This window comes from Erpetoichthys calabaricus, chromosome 2 (genome assembly GCF_900747795.2).
Source record: "Erpetoichthys calabaricus chromosome 2, fErpCal1.3, whole genome shotgun sequence".
Classification (NCBI taxonomy): domain Eukaryota; kingdom Metazoa; phylum Chordata; class Cladistia; order Polypteriformes; family Polypteridae; genus Erpetoichthys; species Erpetoichthys calabaricus.
Window position 1 is genome coordinate 62976052 of NC_041395.2, and position 18023 is coordinate 62994074.

General features: G+C 38.6%; 1 protein-coding gene across 1 annotated transcript in view; it reads right to left on the reverse strand.

The window, feature by feature from the left end:
- The window catches only part of slc6a5 (solute carrier family 6 member 5), a 78447-nt gene that overhangs the window by 38039 nt on the left and 22385 nt on the right, over nucleotides 1-18023 (reverse strand). Inside the window, exons 10-11 of the mRNA XM_051923296.1 lie at nucleotides 8265-8389; nucleotides 3265-3377 (exon numbers count right to left, since the gene is read on the reverse strand). Coding sequence (XP_051779256.1) covers nucleotides 3265-3377; nucleotides 8265-8389 — 238 coding nt within the window. The remainder of the gene's footprint in view (nucleotides 1-3264; nucleotides 3378-8264; nucleotides 8390-18023) is intronic.

The window sequence follows — 18023 nt, forward strand, 5'->3', positions numbered from 1 at the left end:
CAGAACTGATCTCACTCATTGTTTTCCAAAGAAGCTCTGTTACAAAAGTGGGAAAGTGGAAAATGAGATCAGGTAATGCATAATGGTACGGATTCTGTCCCTGCCTCTGATCTTCTGAGATACCTACATGCCAGAGCTAGCGTTAACTTCATTATTTTCTATTATATGAAGCATCATAATAAGTATCAACCTTAAATAACCCAGCATCCATTAGGAAACTGATTTGTGCTGACACTCACTACAGCATCTCTATAGAGGAGCATTCAATGCAATTAGCACAATGCAAACCCTGGATTAAAGAATATAACAAGTAAATAAAAACTAAATTTAAAAATCTAATGAGTAAAAAAATTAAACAACTGAAAATGAGACACCTTGGAGGGGAGTTTGCAAAAAATGTGAACATTCAAAAATGATCTAAGATTTTTTAAAGTTTGTGCAAGTAACTTAACCCTTTAAACACAGCACCATTTTTGGACCCACCAGCTGGACTGAACAATAATGCAGCATTATTAAAAAAATTGCAAAAAATAATTATTCCCTCATTGCTGTAATTAAAGTACAGAATTTTGCTGTTAAAATGCCATATTGCATACCCTGATAACATATTGCAATGTATTTTTTTTACCCTCAAAAATGGCCAAATTGCTGTATTACAGCAAAATGGCTTTCTTGAACATCCTGGTTTAATTGTGTACAATTTGACAGACAGAATATTATCTACTAAATGAGAGGTGTATTTTAACTTTCAAATGACACCACATTTCACTTACTATGTTTTCCACTTTCCATATTTCAGAATTTTTTTGGTTTTGAATTTTGCAACTATTGGTGTTCTACTTTGAACACACAGTATAATTTCTTTACCAACTACTGTACATATAATATGGCAAAGTAATATTTGCCCTTCAAAATAATGCATAGGCCAGGAGTCTCCAATAATGAATATGTATGCTACGGATATTTATTTGAAAACTGTAAAAGTGGTGAAAAAGAATTGTCTTTTTTGTACTGCTTCAAAACAATAAAACTAGAAACATTACTCGTAGATATTTCATAACTGTTTCTTTCTGGGTGTTTCTGACACATTCACTGACACTCTTATAGTGTTTGGAAGCTTATTGCAACACCTATGGAATAATAACATTCAAAGTGCATTTTGTGGTAAAAATGCTACAGTCTTTTTCAGTTATTCTGCTGCAACATACAGTATATGTACAACATAACTAATCAACATTGTCATAAATGTGTGCATGGGAGGCAGCTACATGGCTCTAGTAAATGTAAGTACCCCCGAGCCAGGGGCTGGCACCGTTTGCTGATGCTGTGTCTCTTTCTCTCTGTACAGACTGGGTGATTGATGGCTCTTCTACCACTGACGTCATCTCCAGTGTTCGTTCTCCTGGACTTGCCCCTTCCTGCCATCTTCTATCATAAACCGGAAAACCAATGACCTACTTCAGTTCTGTTTGGACTTGTGCCTGTAAAGACCTCTTTGCAACTAATTGCATGTTTATTTACTCAAATAACTATCAAATTATATGGGGATACCAACTCTTTATCTGTGTTCTTTGTGTAATTTTACAACATGAATATTGAGTGAGGGATGATGAAGATATAGCCAGTCAAATCAAAAATATCAGAAAACTGACATAAATGAGGCTGACTTTAAAGGGTTAATAAACTGTAATTCCATCATTTTCTAAAAACTTTTTTCTGTTCAATTCCAACTGATTTTTTTTTTCAAAGCTTTCCTCTAAGCACATTGTGGGCCTGCTGGCTAAAAAATAAATAGTTCTTAAAAGACTAGCTTTTTCATTCTAATAAACAGACTCAAGTTTAAAAAACAAATCCCAACGAATACTGACATAAACATTACTCTGCTCAGGGCAAATAAATATGCTGCTTTCTCAAGCTTATCTGTCATAAATAACACATTTTAAGATGATGAGATGCTTTGACATTATTAGAAACCTTTACTAAAGTACTTAAAACTTAAACAGCCTTTTTTAAATCCACCCGATATGTAACCGGGCTGCCACCGCCACTCCGCAGAGCGGGAATTGAGCCCACTTGAGTAACATGATATATCACACAAGTGGCTTCATCTCAAAGGCCTAGTGAGTTTATATGCTATTGTGGCCTGATGTCCAACTTGCTTCTGCATGTGTCTCCAAACACAATGCCTTTTAAAAGACCTAATGTTCAGGAAAGTCATCCCATTGTCTCTTTCAGCTCCTGAACAAATACCCAGCATCCTAATCCCTTTTATCACATCTATCTTGCATTCATAAAGAAAGAGAGAGACTATAGTGTGCAACATGCCAAATCTCATTAAATGTCTTTTAGCATTTGATTATGAAGTCTCCACTTCTGGGACTCTCAATACTCAAAGGGACTTCATTTTGGCTGTTGCCCAAGATCTCATTCTACAGCTCATTGCCATAGTTAAAGATGAGCATGATTTGACTAGGAGTATTCTATGATTTTTGTGATTTTTAAATTTCCTTTTTCTTTCAATAGTCATAAGGGATGGCAAATGAAACCCCCTATAAAGAGGAGAATGGTAAGCCAGAATGGATCTCACTCATTATTTTCGAAAACAGCATTACTACAAAACTGGAAAACTGGAAAAGAGATAATGTGGTACATGAATGCAGGTTCATTCCCTGCCGCTGATCTCCTGCAACACCTTGATGCCAGAGCTACAGTTAACTTTATTATTACCTGTCATAATGAGAAACATATATAACAAATTCCACTCTGTACACACTAAAGATTGAGTATTATTCAGTGTTCATTTCTGAGCAGCCTAGTTAAATATGATAAGATCAAAGAATGATCTTTTAGGTTAGAGGTGAGAAAGGCCTCAGTTTCATGACAGCAAAACCCTTAATTCATTATGAAAAACAAATGCGGCCTCCAGTTTGTCTGTGAGTGCCAAGCTTCACCTTCATATTTTAATGCAAATTTAGTTTAAACAGATTCTGGCAGGTAACAGCTTTTTTTATACAAAGTGAACTTAAATTCATATATCAGCTTCAGTGGGATTTGACTGAAGACAATTATTAAACTTTACAGTCCTGTGCTTCTTTCCTTTAGTAACATAGAACACAATTTTGTCACTTGACCGCTCACTAGATACTTTTGAAAAGATTTGTTTTAAAAATTCCTCCAACGAGCATACTTACAATATGGACTGTTAATAATATAATATAGACCACATGCATTTTTAGTCTTACAAAAAGACAATGAGATTGTTACCATTGTATCCAGACCCAATGTTAACAACATCAGGAAGAAAATAATCGCCCAAAATGGAGATGGTTTGAGCCTGGTCAAGGCTTCAGGGTAAACCACAAATGCAATGCCTGGACCTGAACAAATAAAATGACAAAAGCCTTGTATTAGTTTTGTTGTAAGTGCAAATCACAAACAAATCAGATATTGTACATCACTGTCTGGATTTCATGTATGTCTTAAGGCCATCTTAAAACATCCATTTGAAACTTATGTGTTTATAACTACAACAAGTAAAAACACTGCTAATTAAAATGAACATAAAATATTATAGTTATTAAAATGTGTTTTGTATCTATCTATCTATCTATCTATCCATCTAACATTGTTCTTTATTTGAAATCAGACATTTCACTGCATTCTGTATACAGTCCTCTGCAGTTCTTGCATTTGACCACTAGGTGGTGATGCAAAAATGAGAATAAGTTTAACCTACAAAATACATACTGTACTGCATGTTCAGTAGACGGGCACACAGTCCAATATAAATTTTTTCACATAAATATATTGGAAGTGACTGTAGTAATGAATTAATAAAGTTTAAATGAATATCAAATAATCATTACTGTAACAGGAATTGTTTGCTTTTTTTCATTCATTAATTTATTTTCATCTCTCTTGTCTTACTCAATTTAGAAAATATTATTTCAATGACTACTAAATGACCAATGCAAGTATTAGAAAAGATGCCTGCAAATCGATTTGGTTCTGGCACTTCAACCTAAGTGTTCATGAAATGCCTTTAGCCAACTGTAAAGAGCCTGAATGAACGAGAAACCTCTACTTCTCCAATAATCTATAAGTGAAATCCTCCTTCTGTATTACATTAGTAACCTGCGACTTTCCAAATCAATACTATCAGCCATATTATCAGGACTACAGTTACATTACCTGCTTTGATACCCTTTTATAAAAATATATTTCAATATCATTATTGATTTCTTCTACTTTTTCATTCTAAACCTGCAGAAGTTTGGATTTTATTCAGGCTTACTTTACAAGAAACTAACCCAGCCACAGGGGATGCACAAATCAGTGTGTTTCTTCGTGCCGGTCCCAAGCCCGCATAAATGGGGAGGGTTACATCAGGAAGGGCATCCGGTGTAAAATTTTGCCAAATCAATATGAGGACAATAATACAAATTTCCATACCGGATCGGTTGAGCCCCGGGTAAACAACGACCGGCACCAGTACAGTACTGTTAGCCAACAGGGTGCTGGCGTAAATTGGGCTACTGTTGGCCGAAGAAGAAGAAGAAGGAGAAGAAGAGGGGGGAGATGTGTCCGGAGGCAGGAGGAGAGGAGGAAAGTAAAGAGAGTGGAACTGAGGGTAGGAACTTTGAATGTTGGCAGTATGACTGGTAAGGGGAGAGAGTTAGCAGATATGATGGAGAGAATAAAGGTTGATACAGTATTTTGTGCGTGCAAGAGACTAAATGGAAGGGGAGTAAGATAAGGGGATTGGAGGTGGATTCAAATTGTTCTATCATGGTATGGATGGGAGGAGAAATGAGGTAGGAGTTATTCTGAAGGAACAGTATGTCAAGAGTGTTTTGGAGGAGAAAAGAGTGTCAGGCAGAGTAATAATTATGAAGCTGGAAATTGGAGGTGTGATGATGAATGTTGTTAGTGCTTATGCACTGCAAGTTGGGTGTGCAATGGGTGAGAAAGAAGATATTTGGAGTGAGTTGGATGAAGTGATGAACAGTGTACCCAAGGGACAGAAAGTGGTGATTGGAGTAGATTTCAATGGGCATGTTGGTGAAGGGAACAGTGGAGACGAGGAGGTGATGGGGAGGTATGGTGTCAAGGAGAGGAATGAAGAAGGTCAGAGGATAGTGGATTTTGCCAAAAGGATGGACATGGCTGTGGTGAATATGTATTTTAAGAAGAGGGAGGAACATAGGGTTACATACAAGAGTGGAGGAAGATGCACACAGGTAGATAACATCCTATGCAGAAGAGTTGATCTGAAGGAGATTGAAGACTGCAAAGTGGTGGCAGGGGAAAGTGTAGTTAAGCAGCATAGGATGGAGGTATGTAGGATGACGTTGGAGATCAAGAAGAGGAAGAGAGTGAGGGCAGAGCCAAGGATCAAATGGTGGAAGTTGAAAAAGGAAGATTGCAAGGTTGAGTTTAGGGAGGAGGTGAGACAGGCACTGGTTGACAGTGAAGAGTTACCAGACAGCTGGGAAACTACAGCAGATGTAGTAAGGGTGACAGCAAGAAACGTGCTTGGAATGCCATCTGGAAAGAGGAAGGAGGAAAAGGAAACCTGGTGGTGGAATGAGATAATACAGGAGAGTATAAAGAGGAAGAGGATGGCAAAGAAGAAGTGGGATAGTCAGAGAGATGCAGAAAGTAGACAAGAGTACAAGGAGATAAGGCGCAAGGTGAAGAGAGAGGTGGCGAAGGCTAAAGAAAAGGCGTATGATGAGTTGTATGAGAGGTTGGACACTAAGGAGGGAGAAAAGGACCTGTACCAATTGGCTAGACAGAGGGACCGAGCTGGGAAAGATGTGCAGCAGGTTAGGGTGATAAAGGATAAAGATGGAAACGTACTCACAAGCGAGGAGAGTGTGTTGAGCAGATGGAAAGAGTACTTTGAGAAGCCGATGAATGAAGAGAACAAGAGAGAGAAGAGGTTGGATGATGTGGAGATAGTGAATCAGGAAGTGCAACAGATTAGCAAGGAGGAAGTAAGGACAGCTATGAAGAGGATGAAAAATGGACATACCTATGGAAGCATTGAGGTGTTTAGGAGAGATGGCAGTTGAGTTTTTAACCAAATTGTTTAATGGAATCTTGGAAAGTGAGAGGATGCCTGAGGAGTGGAGAAGAAGTGTACTGGTGCCGATATTTAAGAATAAGGGGGATGTGCAGGACTGCAGTAACTACAGGGGAATAAAATTGATGAGCCACAGCATGAAGTTATGGGAAAGAGTAGTGGAAGCTAGGTTAAGAAGTGAGGTGATGAATAGTGAGCAGCAATATGGTTTCATGCCAAGAAAGAGCGCCACAGATGCGATATTTGCTCTGAGGATGTTGATGGAGAAGTTTAGAGAAGGCCAGAAGGAGTTGCATTGCATCTTTGTGGACCTGGAGAAAGCATATGACAGGGTGCCTCGAGAGGAGCTGTGGTATTGTATGAGGAAGTCGGGAGTGGCAGAGAAGTACGTAAGAGTTCTACAGGATATGTACGAGGGAATTGTGACAGTGGTGAGGTCTGCGGTAGGAGTGACGGATGCATTCAAGGTGGAGGTGGGATTACATCAGGGATCGGCTCTGAGCCTTTTCTTATTTGCAATGGTGATGGACAGGTTGACAGATGAGATTAGACAGGAGTCCCCGTGGACTATGATGTTTGCTGATAACATTGTGATCTGTAGCGATAGTAGGGAGCAGGTTGAGGAGACCCTGGAGAAGTGGAGATATGCTCTAGAGAGGAGAGGAATGAAGGTCAGTAGGCAACAAGACAGAATACATGTGTGTAAATGAGAGGTAAGTCAGTGGAATGATGAGGATGCAGGGAGTAGAGTTGGCGAAGGTGGATGAGTTTAAATACTTGGGATCAACAGTACAGAGAAATGGGGATTGTGGAAGAGGTGAAAAAGAGAGTGCAGGCAGGGTGGAATGGGTGGAGAAAAGTGGGCGCCCTGCCCAGTATTGGTTCCTGCCTTGCACCCTGTGTTGGCTGGGATTGGCTCCAGCAGACCACCGTGACCCTGTGTTCAGACTCAGTGGGTTGGAAAATGGATGGATGGATGGACAATATAGAGTGGCATGGTGGCGCAGTGGGTAGCACTGCTGCCTCGCAGTTAGGAGACCCGGGTTCGGTTCCCGGGTCCTCCCTGCGTGGAGTTTGCATGTTCTCCCCTTGTCTGCATGGGTTTCCTCCGGGTGCTCCGGTTTCCTCCCACAGTCCAAAGACATGCAAGTTAGGTGCATTGGCGATTCTAAAGTGTGCTTGGTGTGTGTGTGTGCGCGCGCCCTGCGGTGGGCTGGCATCCTGCCCGGGGTTTGTTTCCTGCCTTGCACCCTGTGTTGGCTGGGATTGGCTCCAGCAGACCCCCGTGACCCTGCAGTTAGGATATAGCAGGTTGGATAATGGATGGATGGACAATGTATGCCTTGATCTTTAAGATGTATAAAGATCCATTAATTTTGTGTAAGCAACAACCTGCAATTGGTTCGTCCTGGGTATGACATTAATCTGCATCCAGTCCTGCAAGCAGGTCCTTTGAACTTACAGGGGAAATTTGGGGGCTGGTGGCAGGATTGGCACTCCAGCCATGCTTCCAACCTCCTCCCAACCACAGTGTAAAATAATCTAAAGTTTATCCACCTTAATAATAGAATAAAACCTCTGTGTGTCTGCCTGTGTGTCCATCTGGTTGCTAGTCTCTGCCATTCCAAAAGATGGCACATCACAAACATTTTTAGTAATAACTGCCTTGCATTTGTCTTTTCAACAGATGGTGCATCACAAACTGTTTTTACAAATCCCATACAAATATAAGAGACATATGCATTGCGTGGTGCACTGCAAACGTTAACACTGAGGTCTACATTGATCACTTAGATTTCAACCCATCTTAGACGGTTAACACAGCTGGTTTAATGTAAAGCCATTGCAGAATGTGAACTCTCGGCAGTTAATATGTACAGTAAATTCAAATGTTTTCATACTTTTATTTAATTGTCATTATCACATAGTTGTGCTGCAGCAAATCAAAAAAACTCCAAATGACTATATTGACTGGAAAAAAAGGTGTTATTTTTAATAATGCTTCCTTTGGATAGCCATCCTTGTATCCCACCATAACAGACCATATTAATTAAACATGATTTTTTTTCTTGAAAAACGAAGTATTAAATAAAAGATTGAAAGTTATTAATCCACTAATTAAGAAAACCATAACAAAAAACAAGGCATTGTTAACCATCCATTGCATATAGTTTACCTTCATCTGCCACTTCATCAATGGGCACTTTCAGCTCATGTGCCATAAATCCAATGACAGAGAAGATGACAAAGCCAGCAAAGATGCTTGTGGCACTGTTTGTACACGTGACTATCAGTGTATCCCTAGAACAAAAAAAAAACACTCGTTACCACCTGCTTGACTATTACAAAAAAGAACACCAATAACATCCTTCACTCCTAGACTTTGTCCAACCAGCCATCCATCAACCCATTATAAATAAAAAATGGCCATATTCATGGCATGAAGGAGAGAGGCATGATGTCTTAGACCATTTTATTTTTCATAGCAAGGCACAGGCACTCTTTGGGATAAATTACCACTGCCATTTCAGGAATGAAACGTTGGGTAACAATTTCAAAAATTTCAGTAAGAACTAATTGACTTATTGTGGTGGGTTGGCACCCTGCCCAGGATTGGTTCCTGCCTTGTGCCCTGTGTTGGCTGGGATTGGCTCCAGCAGACCCCCGTGACCCTGTGTTCGGATTCAGTGGGTTGGAAAATGGATGGATGGATAATTGACTTATTTTGAGGAATTTAAATTATAGGTCTAACATTTATTTTATCATTAGTTTGGTTATAAAATATATGATCAGCCAACTATTATAACCTTAACTATGATCCATTCTACATTGCTGTTTGACATGTTTAATACAATAGAATTAATATCACTTGTATTTTTAAATACACCCATACAAATCAAAATCATATCATTTACAAAACACACATATTCTAATTAAGGCTCATTTGGAGCCACACTTGTGTCTCATAAGCCAACCCAGCTGGCAAATCTTTGGCATGGGGAAGAAAATCAATGCTAACCTATGGAGGACATGCAAACTCCACTTATACTGTACAGAGCCTGGGGTTTGAAATTGAGCCTAGAAAGCATCATTAGTGACTGGGTCACCAAATTTTACAATTCAGCCACGACAACTACTAAAAACTGCAATGTAGTAATAAATAAATATAGAATCGGGAGAGGTCTCCCCTAGACTTTCTCGTATATTCAGATATTGGAATGGATATTTGAGGAGTAAACCGCACAACAATAATTATATTTTTATTTTATGTACATTAAAGAATTGTCAACAACAAATCAAATCAAATTAATAATATATTGAACAATTATTATAAAAGTAAAGTTGAATAAATCGGACTCTGCAGTTGCATGAATAAAAGGTAAAGTATCATTCCAGTTAGTGGAAATAGCCCAAAAGTTGATAGAAATCTACGTTTTTGTACCTAATACTTGTGTGCAAAATTTGGTTGACCTAATAAGTGAAAGCGTACTCAAGTTATCGTGTTTACATACACACACATACACACAGACACAAGGTCATAATTCCAAAAATGGTATTTTCAGACTCAGGGAGGTCTAAAATGTTGAGATTCATCAAAATCTCGAAGTCAAATTTTTGGATGATTACAATACTTTCCCTTCGTATACAAGAAACTAAAAACCGTAAGCAGGGAGTGAACTTAGCTTTGGGAGTTGGAGAAGCTCACTCTGGCCAAGATAAGGGGGAAAAGACTTCACTTCTTTTAATAAACAAATGGCAGATTGTTGAAGTGCAGGGCCACTTGTGATATGCTTCTGTGCTTTTGCCATTAAAAGTAAAAAGGTTCAGACCAGTTTATGATAGAGCCATTGATCTAAATGCCTTGATAACCATTTTATGTATAGCACAACTAAAATAGAAATGTAGTGTACACCAAAACTGCCAAACACAATTGGTCTGTTTTTATTTATCAATATAACCTTTGTGTGTGTGTCTCCTCGTCCTGTGATGGACTGGCACCCTGTCCATGGATTGTTCCTGCCTTGCACCCAATGCTTGCTGCAATAGACTCCAGGCTCAGGATAAACGTGTTTGAAAATGGATGGAAAAATAATATAAATGGTCAATTTTCTAAATTTTAGAGGCTCTCCCAAACCTTACTAAGGATCCTTTTGTGAGAACTCAAACCCTCGTTCAGGAGGCTGAACACTCCTGGTTCCTCATATTTACAAAAATTCTTAACATATTCACAGATCAGTGTTATTGTGGGTCTTGGCTGTAGTTCATTTATCACAGTATTTGAAAATTGTCCACTTCTGAATTATTTTTGGCTTTCTCTTTAGATCAGTGTTATTTCACGAAACTAAAGATCTGTTCCTTTTTCCAGGGACGATAACAAGGGCACAGTTTGCTCAGCTACTGTGTTAGTTTAAAATCGAAGACATGAGAGCACCAGTGGCCTCATGTATAAATGGTGTGTACGCACAAAAATGTTATGTAGAAACGTTTCCATGCTCAAATTGTGATGTATAAAACCTAAACTTGGTGTAAAGCCACGCACATTTCCATGGTAGCTCCAGCCCTGGCATACACAAGTTCTCCGCTCTGTTTTGCAGACTGGTGGCACCCAGCGTCAAAGCAGTGCTACTGTTCCTGTGTGGTTACCCTTTCTTTAGATCCACATCCCTAACGCGGTTTTATCGTATACACTGAAACTAACTGCATATTGTTTATTAGTTTAATGCATCTGATTGTAATTAACCTGTAACAATATAGTGTTCCAGGGAATAGCCAAAGTATTCCAAATACCATAGCTGCTTTAGCGTTGTTACTCTCATTGCGCCTTCTTTTTCTTCTTTCAGCTGCTGCCGTTAGGGGTTGCCACAACGAATTATCTTTTTCCATATTACTCTCACTGCACCACTCGGAGTATTTATATCACTGTATCTGAGTGGGGAATCACAGATCTACAGCAGAGAATTATCAGTATACAGCATCAAGCACACGCTGCCTCAGCCATGCTGCCTATTTGAACTGCTCTCACTCGGCAAATGCTTCAAAGCCTTTCGTGTACGGACCTTGCGGTTCAGAAACAGTTTCATCCCAAGAACTATAAACACACTCAATCAGTCCATCAAGTGCTCCTTGTAGAACTGTTACTTCTTATTAGTACAATTACCTAACTGTAAACTTGTGATGCAGTTATAATATTGCACAACCTGAGCCACTTTATAAAGGGCGTATTTACATATGATGACAATATCATTTTTAAGATGAAATGCAGCAAAATATGTTTATTATATTATACAGATAAAATGTTAGGGCGGCACGGTGGCGCAGTGGTAGCGCTGCTGCCTCGCAGTTAGGAGACCCGGGTTCGCTTCCCGGGTCCACCCTGTGTGGAGTTTGCATGTTCTCCCTGTGTCTACATGGGTTTCCTCCGGGTGCTCCGGTTTCCTCCCACTGTCCAAAGACATGCTGGTTAGGTGGATTGGTGATTCTAAATTGGCCCTAGTGTGTTCTTGGTGTGTGGGTGTGTTTGTGTGTGTCCTGCGGTGGGTTGGCACCCTGCCCGGGATTGGTTCCCTGCCTTGTGCCCTGTGTTGGCTGGGATTGGTTCCAGCAGACCCCCGTGACCCTGTCTTCGGATTCAGCGGGTTGGTAAATGGATGGATGGATGACACAGTGCCACAGCGCTAGCTAGTTCATGGACTGTTCCTGCCTCACGCTGTATTCTTGCTGGTGCTGACGCGACACTGGAAGGATAGATGGATAGAATAATTAAACATGTACTACGAAGATCTCAATGTTCCTTAAAAGTTTTGAAGAATCAGCGTTCTAAGCTTACAGATGGCTTAACATCTATTACAGAGCTGATTGTGTGGTGAATGGGTATTTGGAGAAAGAAAAGTAAGGACAGGAATTGGGGGTTAGTACGTTTGAAAGAGACAGTACTGCTACAATAAACTATTTCATCAAAGGTCGCGCATGGCGCAGCAAGCATCTTGCGTGAGACATGAACAATCACTGCGCCACCGTATTCCCATGTTTAATAACATCCTTTAACTCCTATCATCATGAAAATTATATCACGTATACACCTCAGTATTTTAATTATTCAGAGAGCTGTAATATTATGAATGTAACGGATTCTGTGTCCTGTCGGAGAAAGAGAAAGCCCGTAAGCACGAAGTGATTCACACACATAGAGCACATAGGAGATCAAATACAAAACAAAGCATTTAACGTGCTACTTTAGTTACGATAGGATTTGAGAAACTAGTAAATTAAATAATTTTAAGATGAAGTTTATGATGTTCTACTTTAATGACAAAAACTACATGATTAAAGTGGAAATTTCGAGATTAAAGTTGACATTTTGTGCTTTTTTCCCACTGTGTGCCTCTTTTTTTTCTCTGTACCCTAATAAGCTTTCATATGACACTCAGACAGTGGGCTACGACTTGCCTTTTCACAGCGACTTTGATATTTGACAGCTTCTTTTTTATTTCGGGCACTGTGCAACTTTGTGAACTTGAGCTTTCGAGTTTCTCCAACATGCTATGTCACTCAATCAACTTCCTTTTGTTGATTATATCACTGTTTAAACCAGCAAATAGTATGTTACTTTTCACGCTGACCGGGATTTATGTAGCGGAAGAACGTGGAAGTTGTCGTACGCACAGATTTATGCATCTGGATTTTTTTGTGCGTAAGCACATTTCCACTTTGGTCCGTACACCATGTTATAGTGTGAATTCTATGCACGGTGTTATACACGAGGCCCCAGGAGAATAAAACACACTACTCGCAATTTTAGAGCAGAGTGGCAGTAATCTACAATATAAATGGAGGTATGTTTCCATTTTTGAAGGAGAATTATGGCAAGAGAAGTCCGGAACACCTACTCATATTTTTTGTGTTGTATTGAAACTGAAAGTGGCTGAAGCAGTTGATGGTGCCATGCCCATGCCATGGATACCAACATCTAGCCATCCGTTAAGCACCCATTTTGGTATAAGACGTGTTATCTTACAAAACCCATGAGGCCCTGTCATGGTCACTTAATTTCCAAAAAAATAATAATATAATTTCCTTCAAAAAGGTTTCATAAATATTGTAACTACAAAAAATAAGACGTTGGTATCAATAAATATTTGTACTGTATTTGCAACATAATTCCCAGAATCTCTTACTTTGAAAGCTGCATCTTCCAGATTAACCAGAAAAGAATTGATGGCACTGTTTTTTCATGACAGTATTAAAGAAATACTGACTGAATAGGGTACCCCATTTACTTCAGAATAAGTGAAAGGATTAAATAAATAATTCAAAATGAAACATTTATGTATAGCTGTGTATCAGTCCTGCAACAAATGGCCTTGTAGAACACTATAACAAGCCTTGAAACAGATGTTAAGGTAAGTGGTGCAGCAAGATGGAAGGGACTTCCCTTGCTTGCATTTAGGGTGGTGCCACAAGCATCAATCTGTTTAGAAGGTGCAAGAGCAAAACAGGGAAAGCTGTATAACCATAAAGCTACTGTCGCATAATTTTATCCAAGGAATGGAGTAATGTTCCTTGTTATCATGTCCCAATTCAAACTAAGAGTATGCTGGGAAAAAACATATGAGGATGAAGAAAGAGAGAAGTAAAAGACATTGTTTGACAACAAGATAGTAGAAAAATGGATGCCTGTAACACGTCAAAATTTTATGTCCCTAGGCTCCCACAGACTCCAGTACATAAGTGTAATTTGGTTTGTAGGGAGAATTCTTGGAATAAACAGAGCGCCAAAGCAGAAAACTGCTAACTTTAATAAATAAATCCAAGTATATTGTTAAAATAAACCTGGTTTAAAAATCTAAAAATCCTATTTCATATAACAGACATATTAATCCAGAAGTAGTGGTGAGAGACTGCTGCCTTAGCATTGCACATGTCAGACATGCTAGCCTTGAATATTATTGAAAACAGCCAGGCCTTCAAAAAGTCTACTAACATATACACTCACACAGATCCAGTTTAGATTTATCAATTAACTTATCTTGCACATGTGGGATAGCTAGGGTATTGATAGGAAAAACCCACACAGTTACAGGAATAAGACAACAGCTGGGACTGGGATATGAAGCAAAGAGGCTGAGTCATTGAGGCAACAGCATCAACCACTGTGCCACTGTTCCATCCATGATGTAATTTAATATGAAATAATAATAATAATAATATTGACCTTAGCAAATATATCAAGTTTGGAACCAACAAATATACCAGACTCAAAATGAGACACGAAAAACAAAAGACGAAGTATTTTCTTGTCAAAATTGGTAAAAAATCAAGTGCCAAAATTCAAGCCTGATACTTGTTCCCAGACAATAGTACCTAGAATCTGAGGCAATCAAGATCTGAATGAAAGTTTTGCTAATTGACATAAAATCAACAATCTCTCATTGAAACTACTCCTTGGACAGTTCAAGGGACATATGTCAAGAAGAAACTGTTCTTTGGATAGTTGCAAAGTTCTGTGCTCAAGGGCCAGACAAAGAATCTTCCCATGGCTGATCAGGATCAGGCACTTAACACACACTATAATAAAAAAAATATGGATGTTGATAGCAAGTGTAGGATATGCCAGCAACAAGAAGAGCACATCAGTCATATTTTTGTTGGATGCTTAATGCTAGCTTCAAAGGAATTCACTCATCAACAAAATCTGGATAGCTAGTTACCTGCAGTGGTCAATGCTTCATGATCTTGGCCTCCCAGTGGCTGATCATTGGTAAGTCACCATCCTGAAACACTCTTTTGAGATGGACAACATCACCATTATATACAATGTTGCTGTCAACACCAATCATCACAAAGCAATAAACCAACCAAATATCCATGACAGAAGCAAGAGGCAACGTCTGCTCATCAACATTGTCATATCAGATGACACAAGATCTCATGCATGTGAAACACAGATGCTCAATGTGAATCCAGTCATACTAGGAGTACTTGGTACTGCTCAACTAGGCCTCCAAAAATATCTGAAGAACTGTCAAGTAAAGCGAATGTTGTTCAGATGTAGAAGATTGCCCTCCTTGCAATCACACAGTTACTTCACAAAGTCCTAACCATGAGACAATAAGACCTAAGGAAAGCAACCAGCATAAACTGATAAAAACAATAAACATAATAATAGATCCAGTGAGTCAAGCTCAGGTTAGAGCAGCTCTACAGCTCTCACTTGTTATGCTTTTTTCTTTATATTTCCTCCTAAACCTCAACACAAAAGCCAGGAGATACAATCCAGTGAAGCCAGTAAAGAAAGCTCTCTGCACAAAGGCTTCCTGGGACGAAGGCACTGGCAGGACTAATATGTTTGCCTTCAACATGAATACATAAAGATTATTATGGTGCTATGAGAGATTTCTGAATGCTCAGCTTTCAAGAATTGCCCTGCATGCTTCACCATGATATAAATGGGGTCACCAAGGAGCAGATCAAGATCACAAAGGGTTTTGGGGTATTACTAAACATGGTGAAGGACAGTGACAATAAGATTCAGGCATTGGAATATTAAGTTGTAATCTCTAATTTCCAAATTAAGAGTTTTATATGGTAAACAATGAAAAAAGATTTGTGTTTGCATAAAAGGCATTAAACAAAATGCAGACAGTAATAATCTAATACATTTTTAAAAGATCTACGGCAAGTTTTATTTCCCAGTTGGTTGCATGGTTTGACCCAAATGATTGAAAGATGTCATAGAATATATATTTCTAATGTAAGACCTTTGCATCCATGACCACAGTGAACTTTCTCAGTGGTGCTGATTATCAGAATGTCCTACAGAAGTCATGGAAAATCCCCAATATACACAATATTCTTTTAGGGACAACAGTTCATCAGTTCACTGATTTTAGCCCAAGAAAGATATGATCTAGGAAAGCAATGATTTCTGCAATGAAAAAGGTCTATGAAGTGGTGTGGCAGCCATTTCTTTTGTACCCAGCATTTCTCAAGCTAACTCATACTTCAGGAAAGACAGTTTATCAGTAATATCTTTTTCATAAAACACATTGACCTCTTTGTATCTTCCAGTACTTGTGTTCCAGCCACCGGTTATTCTGCCTCTTTTCTTCATTACCAGATACTGATGTTCTGTGACACTCTAATGAATCAAGACTATTGTAACTCTCTGATTTCAGTCTTGAAGATGCTATTGCTTTGTATTCAGCCTTTGGGTTGTTACTAGGACAGGAATTCTTGTATATTTCCAAGACCCCAATGTTGTAGGTGTGATAATAAGCACATTTTATATGTGCATTTCAACTGCTCTTATGCTTTTTTGGGTTCAGGATTCCAGGCTTGAAGTCTGTTATTTTTTAATTAAATTTATTTTCTTTCGAGTTTATTTTCTTTAAACTCTTGTTTTTTGTTGTACACAATATGCTCTAAGTAGTGTCATGAGACCATCTCAGTCACGTTTCTTACGTCATGGGAAGCAACACTATAAATATAACAGCGATCACAACTGGTACTATCCCTCAGCGAATACACATTCAGTTCTTCACTTTTCAAATAATACTTAACTCCAAATTCAAGTTTTCAGTGCTGTTTTTTGACTTTAGTTTCAGGTTTGCAATTTAGTTTTGGTAGCAACAATCTTCCTTCTTAGTAATAATCCCTGCCTGTTCTCAACTAAGATTTTTGATTTGTGTTTTCATCTTTCTTTCCACACGTTGCTCACAATAATACCAAGGAGACTCTGTGTCCCATAACAGTAGCCTTACAACCTTTTTCCTTAGACTGCTTCATGGCAGTTAGATTTTCTCTCATTAGTACTGCAGAAGGTGGTAACCTCTTGTTTTTCCATTGATGGGTCAACATTAACCTCCAGAAGTCCAGTGCCATATATTTATATTTATATGCCCCATCTGTGTTATGTTTATTTTATGGTTTTCTGATAATGTGACAGGAATGGGATGGGGTACTGTACCTCACCAGAGAATGGGTTGCTCTCTGTTGAGCATAGTGATTTGAGATGGGATAAGGATTTGTTATCGTTTGTAGATGGGAGCAAGAACATGTTTTGAGGGAACAATTAAACCATCCTTTAGTATTTATTCTTTTATTTTATTTTCTTGTCTTATAGTTCTTTTCTGTCTCTGTAAAGGCTAATCTGTTTGTTACATTGTGAAATGTTCAGGATCTTTATATAAATAAACAATAATAAAAAGGCCAGCATACTCGATTACCTATGGCTGGAAAAAACTCTTACAGAAATAAAATGTATTAAGTAAGAGTATACCTCAATTTGGAATAAGCCTCATTTTGTGGCTATGTCTTCTGCTGCACATTCTCATGAGGGCTCTGTAATTATTCTACCATAATGTAACCTGCATTTCAAAACTCTGCCGCTAACGTTACCTGGAAATTTTTGTAACTTGCTGGTGGAGAGACAGATTGGCTGTGTTCTATCATTCGCTACTCCATACCAGCTTTCATACTAACCAGATCTAATCAACCAGATACTAATTACCAAAGAATTTAAATTAATTACCAGCACTGATTCATATTCATAGTCCGATCAACTATTAGATATACTCCCCATCCCCTTTAATCATTATATATTGCATTTAATTTATTCCCTCTACAGGTTTAATTTCCAATTTAAATCTGATCAATTCTCAATGGTTGATAAACCCCACTGACTGACTGCTATTTTTGAAAACCACTCCTTGTAGAGACACAACTCCTCTCAACATTTTTATTTCCCAGTCACTTACTTTCTTAATTATAGTATAAACACTTCCATTTCATCCTATTCAGACTATTTTCTTGACCCTTTCTATAGTTATTTCATATACACTCCATATTATCTTATTTTGGACCTCTCTGTTCACACTCTAAAATTCTATACTGATGAGGCTCCTCTCCCTGAGGACCACTGAAGTTGACACTGGCC